The sequence below is a fragment of the Anas acuta genome, chromosome 7 (genome assembly GCF_963932015.1).
Source record: "Anas acuta chromosome 7, bAnaAcu1.1, whole genome shotgun sequence".
In the NCBI taxonomy this organism is placed as follows: domain Eukaryota; kingdom Metazoa; phylum Chordata; class Aves; order Anseriformes; family Anatidae; genus Anas; species Anas acuta.
The window spans coordinates 21,640,901-21,658,040 of record NC_088985.1 but is presented as its reverse complement, the minus strand read 5'-3'; the positions used below and the strand labels follow the sequence as shown (position 1 = coordinate 21,658,040).

Sequence of the window (17,140 nt, the reverse complement as noted above, 5' to 3'; positions counted from 1 at the left end):
GAATACTCAAGTATACTCATATACATGTATATAAATGTATATGTGTAAATAATGTTGTAATTTTTGATATAATTTGGCTTTATTTCTTTTTTTTGTATTCAAGCCAGGCAGATATTTCCTTTTTTTCTTCCCTTTTGGTGGGGGATGCTGTTGTTCAGATAGACTCATTGCAAACTAATTGCTTTTACCCCAAACGTAAATACATTTTAAAATAACAAATCTCAGGAGGCAAAAATAGTTTTTTTTTTTTTTCTTGAATTTTAGGGCTTTTCCTCACAGAAAATCTTCCCCATTTATATTGGCATGCTTGTATCAGAATAACTAAATCACACTGATTGTACCAGTATATGGACATTCTTCATCCTTAAAAAAAAGCTTAAAACTGATTCTAAAACAGTATACCTCAGACTGGGAAAAGGCAGTCTTGTTCTGAATAATGTGTAAAATGGACATTTCCCCAAATTAATTAGGATTCATATATCTGCGTTTTTCGACCAATACACAATTTCTTGGTTTTGAAGCCCTTAGAATGGCATGTTGGTTTGATCTTGATAATCTTACTTATTTCTCACTATATGTATTCAGTACTTTCATATAAACAAAATAAGATTCAAATACTGAAGAAAAGACTTTAGCTTTTTAAAAATACTTTCCAGTAATTTAATAAGTGTTTCTGTTTTGTTAGGCTCACCAGCTGGCACATATGCAAGCACAGGCTAGCAATGGTGCTAGCAACCCTACAACTACTAATGAAGAGGAAGAAGATGAAGAGGATGAATATGACTATGACTATGAATCTCTCTCTGACGGTAACAATAATATTTATTGATTACAGTACTTTTGTTAGAGAACTATAGCAATAAGACATGCGAATATCATTCTAGTTCAGGAACAATATAGGTAAGTTGATCTTACTTTGTGATATGTACTAAATGTCCTAAGTGGCACTGTGGTGCAATAGTGAAAATAATTTGAATATATACAAAACGTGAATGTGAATTTAATTCCAACCATCTGATGCTTTAACTGTGCAATGTATACTGAATTTTAGTCTTTATGGATTATTTTTATGTTCATTATAAATTATGCAAAAAATATTATCTTCATAGTGTACTTTATCTACATTTAGCTGTACTGTCTTTTTGAAGGAGTTGAGACACTTGAAAGTTCAAGGTTCGCAACAGGCTTAGTCCTTGCATCTGCCTGACTGCCATTAATCTAAGACACAGATTCTTCAAAACCCTCTGTTGTTGCTTTCCAATCACAGAGACCCCTGAAATACCTCTTTTAGTTCTGTTTTCAGCTGTTTGCTTCATGCATAAAGGTAGAGAAGCTTACTTACTGTATCTGGGCTTGTTCAAGTGAACAGGGAATAACAGTTTATATGAGTATTTGTTATTTTTTTGTTGGTAATTTTCAGATAATATATTAATGTAGATCAGTGCATTTGAACAATCATAGAATCACAGAATGGTTTAGGTTGGAAGGGACCTTGAAGATCATTTAATTACAACTCCCTTGCCATGGACACAGAGGGACAGCTCTGTGGCTTTAGGGACCAGGTTACTCAAAGACCCATCCAGCCTGGCCTTAAATACTTCCAGGGATGGGGCACCTGTGCCCAGTGCATCATCACCCTCTGAGTAAAGAATGTCCTCCTAACATCTAACATAAATATCCCCTCTTTTAGTTTAAAACTATTCTCCCTTTTCCTGTCACTATCTGCCTGTGTAAAAAGTTACTCTCCATCTTTTTCTAAGCCCCCTCTAAGTACTGAAAGGCTGCAGTGAGGTCTCCCTGGAGCCTTCTCTTCTTACGGTTAAACATCCCCAGCTCTCTCAACCAGTCTTCATAGGAGAGGTGCTCCAGCCCTCTGATCATCCTTCTGGCCCTCCTCTGGACCTGCTCTAACAGGTCCTTCTTGTGCTGGGGTCCCCAAACCTGTATGCAGTACTCAGGTGGGGCCTTGATGATACAATAGTGATGCCGCAAGTAATATCATTCTCTTTGGGATATTAAATGCTGCAACATTGTTAAATAATTCCAGATACGAGTCACAAAACTGACCAAATGGACAAAAATTTATAGATGTGCTTCAATGTAGACAAATATAAGGTAATACATAAAGTAATATATAAATATAAGTGGGAAAGAAAAACAAAAGCTTGCTACATTATTCAAAATTCTACACTGGCCACAACTATTTGGGAGATCTTGGAGTGACTGAAAGTTCCCTGAAGTCCTCAGCTTGGTGTATGGTGGCAGCCATAATAGCCAATAAAATGTTGCTGATCATCAGGAAGTGTACTGAAAACAAAACATCTTTTTGCTTCTGTATAAAACCTTGGTTTGCCACAATTTGAGTTCTGTGCCCAGTTCTTGCCTACAAATACTGAGAAGGTTATTTTGGAGTAAGTAGGAGCGAATGGCAACCAAGAAAATAAAGAGAATGGGACAGTGGTCTTGCAGGAGTCTGAAAAGGCTGGAATTCTTCAGGTGATAGAGAAGAGAACTGAGGGTTGATTTGGAGAATATTTATGAATGACAGAGCAGTGGATAAAAGGGAGTACAGCACTGTTACTCATGAGGTCTAGCAGGCTCTCAGTAAAACAAGTAGATCACTCTAAAAGGGGTTAAAGAAAGTATCAGCAGGCCCAAATTTATTGGACAAATTTATGGACAGGATTATAAGTAAAAGTTATAAGTAGAAATGTACAGTCCAAAATCCCTAATATTCAGCAGTTGTGGATGTTGGGGTGGTCCAAGGCAAATAGACCATACATGGTGCTCTCTTTAAACAGCATCTTCTGTTTCTACTGTCTGAAACAGAATATCAAGCTGTTGGTGTGATGAAATTGAGCGTGTTCTCCTAGCTCCTAGGTTCACTTATTGAACCATGAAGTCTTATACATACCTATTTAACTTACAGATGTCATGTTCAAAGTTGTGAGGCTTGAGCATACCTTGCAGCACAGTTGGTCTCTTACTTCTGTGTTAATGATTTTAAAAAATTATCAAAAATTAATGAACACAAGATCTGATCCTTGCTGTTTAAGGGATACCAGAATTATTCATGCTAATAGAAAAATTACAGTTTAATTCTGGTGCTACCTGCAGTTATGTTTTACTAGAAAGTAGGCCTAGCTGCCTATCTGAGTATTCTTGTGTGGGGCAGGGTGGAGAAAGCATAGATGAAAATTGCCATGAAAAACTTGGATGTTAACATGTTTGCAAGGAAAATATTGCAAGCCAACCACAGTAGGTAATGTTTGAGCAATGTTCTAGGTAAGAGAAGATTTGAAATATCTGAATCTAGCAAGAAACATTCACAGCGTGCAAAACATGAAGGAATCTGAGGCATGGTCTACTGCCTTATTAGAATTATTATTCTTTGGGATCTTTATGTTGATATTTTGACAAAACTAATCTAATAGTCTGTAAACCTTCTAAAAGATTTTCAGTTTTATATTTCTCACTGATCCATTAGATTTGTGTAAGGCTAGTAGTTTTACAACTGACACTTAATTTTCATTTCTCTGGCTGTAAATCTTAACTTCCTTTACTCTTATTCCCTCTCTGACTCCGTTTCCCTGTAGCTGATGTCCTTAATGCTTCTCCTGCTCCTAACAGCCAGGAAGGTAAAGGCCATTTGGTTGAGCATTTTAACTGCATGAAATCAGCACTGCATCTCCAGCCTGTTAAAAATGACCATGTGAAAATATGGCTTCTACTTTATATTAAAAATGTAATCAGATACTTTTATATTGCATTGTTAACTGGTCAGGAACTGTTAGAAGGCTGCATGTGTGACACTGGTTATGCAAAGAAAGAATATGGTCAAAGCATCAGCAATATCAGGAATAAAATAAAACCATTCCTTTTGTGACAGTTACAATATCTTGATCCAGAAAGACTAATTAGTTGATGTATTATTCTCTGATAAATATGCAGCTATGAAGATGAATTCCTATAGATGTAAAAAAATATTTTTGCATGGTGAATGTAAGGAGGAGAAAGCCAAAACATGTCGTGCAAAGACATATACATATTTGATGTGGTTACTTTTTTGGACCAGCAATTCTTTGTTGTTTGAGGATAGGAGTTGTTTTCAGAAAGCAAGCTTGAAGAAGAAATTTTAATTCATTAAATTATTTTTTAAGCATCTTCTGAGCACAAAAGGATGGGCTTTTAAAAAGCGCAACATATTAACCAAAGCTAAGCATTAAAATTTTTAAGTAGAAAGTTACTACTAAAAGAGAATGCTTTGACCAGTAAATGCATTATTCTAGCATCTGATTATTGAGATAAAATTCATGGCACTATCCACAGATACTGTTAAATCAACTTAAATTTCCAGTTGAAATTGTTTGGCTTTATGTTTATTAAAATTCCATTAATTTTTAGATAACATTCTTGAAGACCGACCTGAGAATAAATTATCAGGTGACAAGCTGCAGTTTGAGTATAATGAAGAGACTGCCAAAAGAATAAAGAAGGCTGATTGTGCTACTTACAGTAATAAAGGAAAGGTAGTTCTGCTTTTTTCCCCCTTCCCACTTTGTGTTATAATCAACTTTAACGGGATTTGCACAGCTTAGATAACTGAGATATCAGATGATAAATGCACTTTAATGAAGACAAATAGTAGAAGGCATGGAAACACAGCAGAGAAAATAAATTAGATAGAATAAACATTCAACATACCATTCAAGTAAAGGTTATTGGATGTATAGGACATTTGGCTGAAAATTTAGTTGTTGGTGCTATCAATAACAGTCAATAAAGAACTCAATTGACACTAAATTCTGAAGGTTATTGAGATATCTGTGTTCTATTGACACTGACAGAACTGAAAATTTCATCTGAATATTTAGTGTCTTTGTGTTTCTAAATAATATAAAATGTTCTACTATGATACCAAATAGCCACATTACTATTTATTAGCCAAACCACTGTGTTGCTGTAGTTGTAGCTTCTGCTAAAAACAGTTTTGTTTTGTTTTTTCCTAAATGTGCAGATATGACTCTCACTGAGGCTTCTGCACGCTGTCCCAGTGTCAGTGACAGGAATTGATGCATAAACCAGAGATCTTTTAGGTGAAGACAGCAAAGTATATAGGAAGAAGGACATAAGTAAGATATGCCAGAGTACTTCCATATGCAGTAATTTTATTTTTGTATGTTATTGGATTTGTCACCTAGGTTTACGATATGGAACTGGGTGAAGAATTCTACCTTCCACAAAATAAGAAGGAAAGCAGACAGATAGCCCCAGAGCTATCAGATCTCGTCATTTACTGTCAAGCTGTAAAGTTCCCAGGTAAGTACTTCTCTGTTTTACTGTATTAAACTTCCTAACTCTTTGAGATACTATGTTTATGTTTTGAATTGCTTAGCACAAGCTTTTTTAAATGTAAGTAGTTGAGGATCTTTTTTTTCTTGATGATTTGGTAATCTACAAAATAATAGCTTCTAGCTGAGAAGTTATATACTTAAATCTATCATGGGAAGATATAATGCTTGCTGTATTAAAATGTTTACCAAATGGAAATTTCCCAGTCTTCACAACTTAGACAACTGCTTCATTACGGCATGACAGATGAAAGAAAGCGTTATTGTAAGAGCTCTGAATTTCCATGTAAAGAGGTACTAAATTAGGAAGGAAAATATTCTTAAAACCTTGCATGAAGAGCTCATCACATTCTTTAAGTGATCTCATTTAGTGAGATCTCATTCACTTTTACCTACAATCTGTATTTTCTGTCCTTTCCTAAGTGGATAGGAAGGGAGCCATTTGTTGAGGTATTGCAGAAAGCTCAAACCTTTTGAAGTTCCTTAGATTTTCTGACCACTGGGCTGAAGAAGCCAGTGGGGATAGCTCCAGGAAGACAGAAGACAAAGCAGCCTTTTCATGGGGTGGGCAAGAGCAGCTGACTGTGCACTCACACACATACCCCCAAACATACACACACTGTGTGGAAAGGGTTAAGGAAATAAGAGTGTCTTATTTTATAGGGTAGGAAAAATAATGTTTGCAAAGCAAAAGGAGAGGGAGTAACTGAAGAGATTCCTGATAGTTACTTATACAGTACTGAAACATGAGGTTGAGTGTGTTTTGGCTCATACTTTGTACATAAATACTTTTAAATTGAGATTTTATTGTTTATTGAAGTGTTTAATGTTTTGAATGAAAAATCTACATTTTAATGGAATGATTCTCTGTGGAAAAGTTAGCAATTCTGCCAAATCATGATCTTATACAAATAGAACTATAATCAGATTAGAGAAGCTAGCCAAACATAAAATAGTGTCAAATAGGCAAGATAAACATGCTGAAAAATGGAGAGACATTCTTTTATTATCTTTTATAACTTTAAGAATTGTAGGTGTTACTTGTAACAATAATGACTTCTAAAAATTCAAATTTGATACTCTTTAATGAAGTCTACAATGAGATATCTTTCAAATAAAATATTTTCTTTTAAAGAATGATATTCAAGATTAAACAGAGATAATTTACGTTGTTCCAAGTATTTTGACACACAAAGAAGTTATCATGATCTGTGATAACTTTAAAATATATTGAGTTTTTAACATAAGTTCAGTTAGAAACAGAAATATTTGCTCTCTATATCAGATTTCTTCTGGCTTTAAAGGGCACATGAATAGAGAAAAAAATGGAGTTGAGAAGAAAATTAGTTCTGTTCACAGATGAACACATGAAGCTACAGGAATTAGTTTTCCAACAAACTCGTGTATGTTTCCCCCTTTGAAACAAATACCACCTTCTCTGCAACACATGTAGATAATCAAAGACCACCATGCTACTGATTTGATTCCTCTGCTCAGCTGGAGGTCACAGACACAGTGAATAACTCTCTTCACTCCCCTACCTCAATATTGTCCATTAAGAATGACAACAAGGTGGGTGTATCCATGATTATGTAGGTCTATTGATGAGTTTCCTTCCCCAGCTCACAAAATGCAGGACTTTTGGAGAAAGAGAGGGCAGGATCATTGTCTCAGTGGCTGACCAACAGTGTGAATACTTTATTTGTCCTGTCACCATATACTTCTATTCTGTGTTTATGGTTGTCTATGTCTCTGAGCGTTATTTGTGACTATAAAATGAGACAAGGACCATTATGTTCACTAAGCTGAGCCTACTGAGTAACATGGACTTCCCAAAGTGCTCCCTGGTTGAAACAGAATTCATCATGTAGAGAAAAAACATTTCTTGTTTATACAGTTCCATTGAAGCTATCGGCATAGTTTTATGAAGTACATGTAGACGTGCCATAAAGATTGAGACCTGAAAATTTACAGCTGTGGGCTTGACTTCAATAGAACAGAGATCAGTGTATCCTCTTTGTGATTTATATTTGTAGACAAAATATAGGTATAAAGCCAGACAGTCTTTAGGCAGGTGTGAATTGATGGGAGTACGTGAGGATCATTTTCTGAGTCACAGTTAGACAAATTACAGTGTACTTTGTTATATTTTATATAAAAGTACATCGTGGGTCTCTAAGAGCATCTCTGGTATTCTGGTAAGGAGGAACCCACCACTGCTCTTGGTGTTTCAGAGGTATTTGACCTTTATGGTCCTTATTTAACTTCAATTTCAGTCTGCTGTGTATCAACATGCCATTATCTAAGAAAACTAGATAATGTTCTTAACATCTTTTGGGGTCACCCAAAATGAGGGCAGTGAAGTATACCTGAGCACAGTATTGCTATAATTCATCTGCACGTGGCTTGTTGGCTTGGTGCTGAGGATTCCTATACAATGTGTAGAGAAAGCTAAGTATGTAAAAACAGGATCCACATGACCAAGTGCAATGTGCAGAGAGTCACGTAAGGTAACCATCATAAAATTCAGATACCATCTCCACTGTATGAGACTATCTGCCAGTATGGTATCAATTTTGAAGAAATTAAGGTGAACATAAAAAATGGCACTGCACTGTAAAGTACTGTAAATTATTTTCAGGGTCTGCAAACCTGCAGACTAACTGGCTGCTCATTGGAAACGTGGCGAGATAGTGACAATTACAGTTTGACCTGTTATTTGGCATGGTTAGAATAAGAAGGGCAAGGGAGTTTGCCGTCTTCTGAATTAAAATTCTAAAAGCAGTAGCGTAATATGCTTATGTCTAACAAGAGAGGCTGGCACTAAATTCTGTAACCTGAAGGATATAGGGGTTGTAGGGAGATACGAAACATTTGCTCTGTTATTGTGGTAGTATGATGAGATCTAAGTCAGTCCTGCTTTGACCAGGGGGTTGAACCAGATGATTTCCAGGTCCTTTCCAACCTCCATTATGCTCTGAATTTATGATTCTATGAATAGGTGATGCTATACTTGGGAGCCCACTTTAAATTGGAATGAAGAATGGAGCTTACGTCTCGGAGGAGACCTGTCACTTGCAAAGCATGCCCATGGGAAAGACTGAAAGAAAACTCCCAGCTGCAGCTTACCCTGTGGCCATCACATACAGTTCATTTAACCTTGATGTTTTGCATTGCAGTCTCTGGTGATTTATGAGATTAGTCTGTTTCCCCAGTGATAGTCTCCACAACAGGATTTTGAAACCTGGATCTTGCGTGCCAAATCCGTTTGATCCATTGAAAACTGGGATTAAATTATTCTGGAAGGACATAGTGCATAACTCCTCTTTCTTCTAGTCCCTTCATATTCCTTGATCTCAGCTTCTACCATCTTCTATTGTTTATGTGTATGCTTTGGCCCAAAGAGACAGTAAGTCTCCAGCACTGAAAACATTTATGCACATACTAAATTTTACTAACCCAAAGCAGTTCCATTGAAGCTATCAGCATAGTTTTATGAAGTACATGTAGACGTGCCATAAAGATTGAGACCTGAAAATTTACAGCTGTGGGCTTGACTTCAATAGAACAGAGATCAGTGTATCCTCTTTGTGATTTATATTTGTAGACAAAATATAGGTATAAAGCCAGACAGTCTTTAGGCAGGTGTGAATTGATGGGAGTACGTGAGGATCATTTTCTGAGTCACAGTTAGACAAATTACAGTGTACTTTGTTATATTTTATATTAAAGTACATCATGGGTCTCTAAGAGCATCCCTCACCTCTTTGCTGTGTTAGAATGAGTATCACACATTTTGACTTGAAATTTAACTTTGGTCTGCCACAAGCTCTCTCAGAGTCAACAGAAATAAACTGACCTTGAAGGGAATGAAGTCTGTTTATTTCACAGCAATTTAGATCATGATTTTAATGATTATTTTGTTGGAATGTGTATACTTGAATAATAGCTATAGTAGAGCTTTCCAGCTCCACTTCTAGTATGTATTGGCCACTACATGCTTAATGGATTTCACACACCTACCATATTTCTCATCAGTGAAATACAAATAATTATTAAGATAACTCTCAAAACACCTTGAAGTTAAACTGTTTAACCAGCAGGCTTTTGGGGTTTTGCATTGCAGTATGTCTTTAAATGATATTTTTGCATTTATTTAATTGTGTAGCTACTGTATCCTAGATGAATACCGTGATATTCAATACTGTACAGATTTTCTGCTTCTGTAGAAAGGATATTTTTTGAAATTACTCTTAGGATGAATATATCGGGACTGTTATTACAGATTTTTTTTTAGTATCAGTTAGGACCATTTGGCAATTTGAGGCACTTACAACTTTCTGAAACCAAAAAGTAAAATGAAGAAGTTATATCACAGAGATATAGGTGTATATCTATCTGTATTGCTTCATATACGTTATATAAACATTATATATACAAATATATATGTTATATGCTTATATAATATATAAAGGCATCTATGTATTAAGGATGTTAAAATTAAATTATGGAGGAAAATACACTCCTTGCCCTGCTTACTATATAACAGGAGTATTCATGCCTCAAAAAATAATGTAAAATGGGATGGAAAATGTCATGCCCTCTTGGTCATGTTTTTTGGCTCATTTATTTTACATTTATGGGAACAGGCTTGTCAACTCTAAACCCATCTGGCTCTAGCAGAGGAAAAGAAAGAAAAAGCAGGAAGTCCATTTTTGGCAACAATCCTGGCAGACTAAGCCCTGGGGAGTCAGCTACTCTTGCCAAAGCATCTGGAAAAGGTAAAGTTAGCATCTTCTTTCATCAGTCACGTGGAATGACTTTGTACCAGACCAAGTTGTTAAAGATCATATACTTTATAATGTGCAAGATATTGAACTCTTGAATGTTGTTTTTTTTTTTGTTAGCACATCAGCTATTACAGTAACACTATTAGACCAAGTGTTGAGTGTATATTAGTGGAATGTTAGAACAGGATTAATTGGTCAGGAAAATAAGACCCTAATTTATAAAGGATTCAAGACCAACATATATTTTAAGTACTCTATCTTCAAGTTTGTATTTTAGGAGATACAAATGAGTATTTTTGAAGTACAAATGAAAGGCGGGACTATTGGGCTGGATCCCAAAAAGGATTTTTAGTGTCTGATGTAGGACTTAGTTACCTAAAATTCAGCCAAGTCCAAACATGTAACTGTGCAAACTCCTGTGTTCCACCTTAGAAATATTTAGACTCCACAGGTGAACTCCAATTTGTGAACTTGGGAATTGTACTTCTGCATATGAACAGATGTAAAGAAATACAAAGGAAAGTATAGAAAAGGTCCTGCAGAAGGGATTGAGCCCAGATGGCCTGCCTTTCTTTTGAATGCTGTAGATGGAAAGTTACAGAGCCATACCCTTCCTTGTGTTCATTTTTCTGGCCCAAAGAACATTACATTTCTTTCAGCCCAAGTGCCTAGCTGCAGCAGACAGGTTAGGTTCCCTCCAAGAAACCAGTACCTACAAACGAAGAACTCTACTGCCTAATTCTTAAAGTCATAAGTATTTTGCTGGACTTGTCACCTAACTTTTAGGGCACTCTATAAACTGCCTGTTAGGAGACTTACCAGATGGCTTTCAATCTTGCCTCCCTTCCTAATGTAAAATGTATAAATGAGAAGAATGGCACGGTGTCTCACAGAAGACCCTACAGCTGGGTAAGTATGTGATAGTTAGGGATGCAAATCCTACAGAGGCCAACCCTACAATCCCATGTTTGGACTTTAGTGCTCTACGTATTAAATCACAATATCGTTCTGATATTTAAACATTGTTTCCTCTCATGGATTGTTCTTACTCTACAGGAAGGAATGTGACATTTATACTCAATGGTATCATTTTCCAGGATCATCTTTTTCTACTATTTCCAAAGTATACGCAGAAAGCTCACTAGAAAACATTGAATTCTTGGAGTCTCTGCATCTGCAGCTGTGGCTTGAGGCTGTTGTTTATTTTCCAGGTCCTTTTGATGTGATGCGGCAGACATGGGAAGACCCTTGCTCTCCTTACAATTCTCCAGCTTCTCTCAGTGCTATCATAAGGACACCCAAATGCTATCATATCTCCTCCCTGAACGAGAACGCTGCCAAGCGGCTGTGCCGGCGGTACTCCCAGAAGCTGATCCAGCACACCACGTGTCAGCTCCTCAGGACATACCCTGCTGCCACACGCATCGACTCCTCCAATCCCCATCCACTCATCTTCTGGCTCCACGGTGTACAGCTCGTGGCTCTTAACTACCAAACAGACGGTATGGGTACTGGAACACACAACTTTTTATACATTTTAAATATGAATTAAGTCCTTGGAGTGTGAAACTGCATTTGACCATTGCCTGCTACCACAAGGTATCTGTCTGTGCTCCCCAGTGCAAGCAGCTTCATACAACGGCAATCTAATTCTTAAGAGCAGCAATTCAGGAGCTTTATGCTAATGAAAGCATCTCCTGATACCACAGAAATGTTAGGACCAGCAACAACTTCAATTTTTATTCTATTGCTGAACGCTTTTTTTCCTCCCCCGATGTAAGTGGCTACTGTCCCCTTCTGATGATTTCAAATATAAAAATGTAACTCAAGTATAATAAGTATGTATTATATATATGTTCTGATAATTTCAAGTATAAGAAGGTAACAGTTCAGTAACTGTATTTATTAGAAGTGCTGGATGCTGGTTTAATGTTGGTCAGAACATTTTTTTCTATCCCATGTTGTGTTCCCACACCTTTTCAAAGGAGGATCTGTTAAGTTGCCTACAAACTAAACGGATGGTGCTTTTTCATTATATAGTTCATAGCAAATATCTAGATACTTCTTGGAGTATTGGGTTTAGGTGGGTCCTACAGTTGGATAAAGACATCAGAAAGGGATAGAAGAGAATGAACTATTCTTACAGTTTTATGTAACTAAGGATTGAACAGATTGGGTACATAAACTACAGCTTTCTCTGAAAACCAAACAGGAATTGATAGTACTAAAATTGGAAATATCTCTCTCTATATATTTAAAACGTGTTGTCTTCACTGTTACTGTTTTTCTATTGTACCATTGCTCTGTGTCAGTTTTGGCTGCCTTACTTTCACAGATCTTCCTCTGCAACTTAATGCAGCAATGTTTGAGGCTAATGGCGGCTGTGGATATGTTTTGAAACCTCCTGTTTTGTGGGATAAAAATTGCTCAATGTACCAGCAGTTTTGTCCGTTAGAAAGAGATCTTGATAATAAGGAGCCAGCTATATATTCTTTAACAGTAAGTACATTAAAAGGGAATTTCATCCAGGCAGTGTTTCACTACAGTCTTACGTTACAGTCATGCTTCTGTGTGAAAAGACTGAACCTTTAATTGTTGCGTATACTTCTGAAGGCCAATATATGTAAAAGAAATTGAAGGGGGAAGCAGCAAATGGTCACCTTTATTTTGTTTTATTGGCTGCTTTGTATCCATAGTTACTTTCACTATTTCCTTCACAATGTTTGTCAAAATCCATTTTCTGTGGGACTACGCAACTGTGTAAAAGTACACTTGTGCCTGGATGTTTCACATTTGTGAACACTTGAGAAGCGGCACAAAAAGTCACTGCGAAAAGCTGTACTGAATATTAAAAAAAAATATTTTCAAAGAAGTTATATAATCCCATATATCATTTACGGATTTATGGCAAAAAGTGCTATTCCAAGAAGCCAGTCCCTTCCAGGAAATATTTCAGAAAATTGAGGTTCATGAGAATCAAAAGTCTTGCAGCCACAGTAATTGCAAACCTGAGTCTTCTGCTGTGTATATCAAAGCAAGCCAGAGGTCAGTGCCATTACCCCAGAGTAACTGAGAAGAAAATTTGATCCCTTTTGACTATGTTACTGGGACATTCTTTCTGGATTAACTTTCAAATGCCTTGAACGGTTACACTCATTATATATAGTATATTTTTTTCAGAGGAAAGATACCATAGCAAGGGCATGTGAGGTTTAAGCAGTGCTGCTTCTGAAATTACTGCCCTGGAAATTATGAAAGTAGGGGAGCACTGTAATTAAATCAGTGTGGTAGCAAACTACTTAGTGATGTGATAAAAGCAAAGTTTAGCTCAGAACTGTGACAGAAATGAATGACTCCACTAATTTGTGTCTCTGTGTACTCCTTGGCTTCAGATCGTGTCTGGACAGAATGTGTGCCCTAGCAACAGCACAGGGAGTCCGTGCATCGAAATCGATGTGCTTGGGATGCCTCTGGATAGCTGCCATTTCCGGACCAAGCCCATTCATCGCAACACTCTGAACCCAATGTGGAATGAACAGTTTCTTTTCCGGGTTCACTTTGAAGATTTGGTCTTTCTTCGATTTGCAGTTGTTGAAAACAACAGCTCAGCTGTAACGGCTCAAAGAATCATTCCACTGAAAGCTCTAAAAAGAGGTAACACATTTTGCAGTAACAACTTATACCAAAATGGTCCAGCAGATTCCAGGACTGAATCCTGCCAGAAGGATATTTTTAATCAGCTGGCTGCCGCCTTCTGGAGGATTCAGGGAACAAATATCAGGCAACATACTTCACCCTCACAGTGTGATGCTGGTCTAATACTCACTAGGAGCTGGAGGACATCCAGTGACTTGTGAGAAGTCCCAGATTTGAGATGGACCGCATGCTGTTGGGGGGCCTGTGCTGATCCCGAGGTGAGGCTGTGTTCAGCTCAAGACTTGGTGCTCCCTTGGGAAGACCAGAGTGTCTACTCCACTACTTCCTTTTGCCCAAGAAATTCCTTTATCTAGTCATCATCACGGCAGAGGTAAATTGCACTTCTGGCAGCAGTGGCAGTAGGAGAGGTGAAAGAAAGGTGAACAAATTTCCCAGTGAGACTGTGTCCTTGTTTCATTTGTATTCTAATATTTAGCTATTTCATGTATGAATATATTGAATATTACAGCAAGATAAGGATAGACAGCTATATGAACCACTCAGCAGTTTAAAGCGTTTGGGTTATGCTGTTTTGCAGACAAGAGTGGTAATGCAGTATTTTTTCAGTGCTTTTAATGCTATAGATATAGCAAATTCTAGCTTTAAATACAGCAAATCTGAGTTTTCCATTTCCAAGACTTCTGTCCTAATATGTGGCAAAGTACTTACAAAAGTGTGTTGCTTTTTTTTCTTCTTTTTAGGCTATAGACATGTCCAGCTCCATAACCTGCACAACGAGGCATTAGAAATTTCTAGCTTATTCATAAACAGTCGGAGGATGGAAGAAAGTCCCTCTGGAAATACTGCATCCATGGTAATTATTATTATTATTATTTGTAAATGCCATGTATTTTTAACTTAATGACTGCTGTGGTCTGGAGACTTCTAGAACCAGACTGTTCAAAGATATTAGCCCTTAAACTTGCACATTTTTCAGAAGTTCCTCAATTCCTAGTTCTTCTGGGCTTCAGTGGAACTAAGTTTATCCCACTGAAACTGCGGGAGGGTGAAGCTTTTCCAAGGCTGGCTTACGGTATATTTAGGTACAGCACAAAAACCACACCTGTGCTGGAGAATGAGTGTGGTTGAGCAGTAAGGTTCAGAGGTGATTCCTTTATGATCATAAAGCAATGGATCATAAGCAATGCATTCTGGACAAATTAAAAAAAATTTAAAAAAGATGGAAACTACCAACTGCTGTTTCCCTTGGCATAATGAGACTAATCTGTTACAGTAAAGGGTGGAATCTGTATTTGCATAAATACATAATTATACGTGTGTGTACACATCTGTATGTATGTACAAATATGCATATACATATATGTAAATGCATGTGTATATATGCAAATACAGATGTTACATATATATATATATATATTTTTTTATTATGAAAGCCCTGACTGTTAGCTTATCTGGGTCACTTGTGTTGCAGTGGTTTTAAGCACGTATGTTGTCATTTTGCTTATTGCTGGAGTGTTAGGTGAAACCTCCTGAGCTACTGGGCATGCAGCAGTTCTGCAGCAGATGTTATCTTCCTGCAAATACGTGCCAAACACCTAGCTCAGTGCATCAGTAGGGAAGAAAGGAAGAACAGAAATGGTTTTGGGGAAAAAAGCTTTACAGGTTTTCATCCAGTCGTTCATATTTGAATTCAAATAGTCTGAGTTCACCTACAATGCAGATAGTGAGTGATGGAGATGTACCTGTTGTTCAGTGGCAGTTTATGCACTCTCACTGTAGAACTTCCTTTTTCTTCTTTCTCTTCAAGGCAGGGTGGCATGTTTTGTTTTTATGTTGCCCCCCCCTTTTTTTCCTTTAAATTCATTGATCTGTAGCGTAAGAACAACTTATTAGCTAGATAGCTTTCCTCTGTTAAATTCCTTACAATTTGTGTAGTTTCTCTTAATGCAACCTAAAAATCATATGCCTGTGTAAAAACAATCAGTAACCTGTTGAATATTGTCTGAACAGTTGTTTAGTACAGGTGAAAGGAAAGCCTCTGTGCCTTACAAAGTGACAATTCACGGAATTCCAGGCCCGGAGCCTTTCACTGTTTTTAACATAAGTGCGGGGACCACAGCTGCACAGCTTCTGCAGCAGGTAAGCTGCCCACTGAATTGCACATTCTGATTGCAAGAATCCAGGCTGATTCAATTCTCAACATGCATCTCCCTGCATGTCTCACATGAAGAATTCTTGTAGTTCATTCAGCACAGTAAGTTGCTTTAGAAATTTATTACTATGGGATTAATTGCATTGCAAACTCAGAATATCTGTGATTTTTTTTTCCAAATCTTGGCTTCAGACAATCGGTTTGTAAACTCAGAACATATTCCCTATTAGTATTTTAATGTTTGGGCATCTGAGAAAAATAATCTTTCTGACTGACAGAGTCAGTGGGCTGTCAGAACAAGGGCAAACTTTTCTGTGCATGTCTTTGAACTTGAGCATCTTAGGAATACAGAGTAAAAGTTAGAGGGCTAAGTTCATGAGTAGGAAAACCAGTTAACTCAACAGGGATTGTTATTCCAGCAGTGGGAAAAGACTGTACTGTCCTGGGATTATGAATAAATTGTCTGGCCAGCCAAACAGAACAGAAGTAAGCTTAAATAGTACTGCCTTGTCTGGAAGAGTTGAACTGCTTGGCTAGTCTAAAGAGAACAGTACATTACCCCCGAGTAAAATATCTGAATAATAAATAGCACATCAGAAATCTTGCCTACATTATCAGAATAGTTAATGATTCTTAAAGCTTCTTTATTCATATTCATTTTTAAGTACTGATTATACAGTGTTTATATTTAGCATTCTAATTGCTGTGTGTTTATTGTGGTCTGTCTTAGCTCTTGGCTACCACAAAAGGCACCGAATCATGTGCGGCAGACTATTTTCTGATGGAAGAGAAAAGTTTTATATCTAAAGAAAAGAGTGAATGCAGAAAACCTCCATTCCAGAGAGTAATTGGTTCTGAAGAAGGGCTAGTGCAGCTTTTGAACAGCTGGTTCCCAGAAGAAGGATACGTTGGAAGAATTATCTTTAAAACCCGAGAGGAAGTAAGTCTGTTTTAGATTAATTGTTATTTACAAGGGTAGCTAAAAATAGCTGTTAGGACCAGGAAACAAAAGCGCATGGTGTTTGTTTCACTACTTGGCAAGTAATGTCAATACTGTGTACACCACTTACAAACAGACGTAACGCTGAGGGAGCACAAATGGACTTCATGCACCTGTCAGTAAGTAAGTGTACCTATGCAGCACTAAGCTCTTATGTCAGCTATATGGTGTTTAATCACTGACTCAAAAC

At 37.1% G+C, this 17,140-nt stretch overlaps 1 protein-coding gene across 12 annotated transcripts in view; it reads left to right on the top strand.

Moving 5' to 3' along the window:
• Positions 1-17,140, top strand: part of PLCE1 (phospholipase C epsilon 1) — a 157,889-nt gene that overhangs the window by 132,392 nt on the left and 8,357 nt on the right. For 10 of the 12 annotated variants that reach the window (XM_068688024.1, XM_068688017.1, XM_068688021.1 and 7 more), the window contains 11 exons: positions 686-809; positions 3,597-3,638; positions 4,405-4,529; positions 5,202-5,319; positions 10,001-10,132; positions 11,353-11,643; positions 12,477-12,640; positions 13,534-13,795; positions 14,539-14,651; positions 15,809-15,937; positions 16,681-16,890. In XM_068688024.1, the coding sequence (XP_068544125.1) occupies positions 686-809; positions 3,597-3,638; positions 4,405-4,529; positions 5,202-5,319; positions 10,001-10,132; positions 11,353-11,643; positions 12,477-12,640; positions 13,534-13,795; positions 14,539-14,651; positions 15,809-15,937; positions 16,681-16,890 (1,710 nt within the window). The remainder of the gene's footprint in view (positions 1-685; positions 810-3,596; positions 3,639-4,404; positions 4,530-5,201; positions 5,320-10,000; positions 10,133-11,352; positions 11,644-12,476; positions 12,641-13,533; positions 13,796-14,538; positions 14,652-15,808; positions 15,938-16,680; positions 16,891-17,140) is intronic. The other 2 variants (XM_068688022.1, XM_068688019.1) reach the window with 1 other exon arrangement.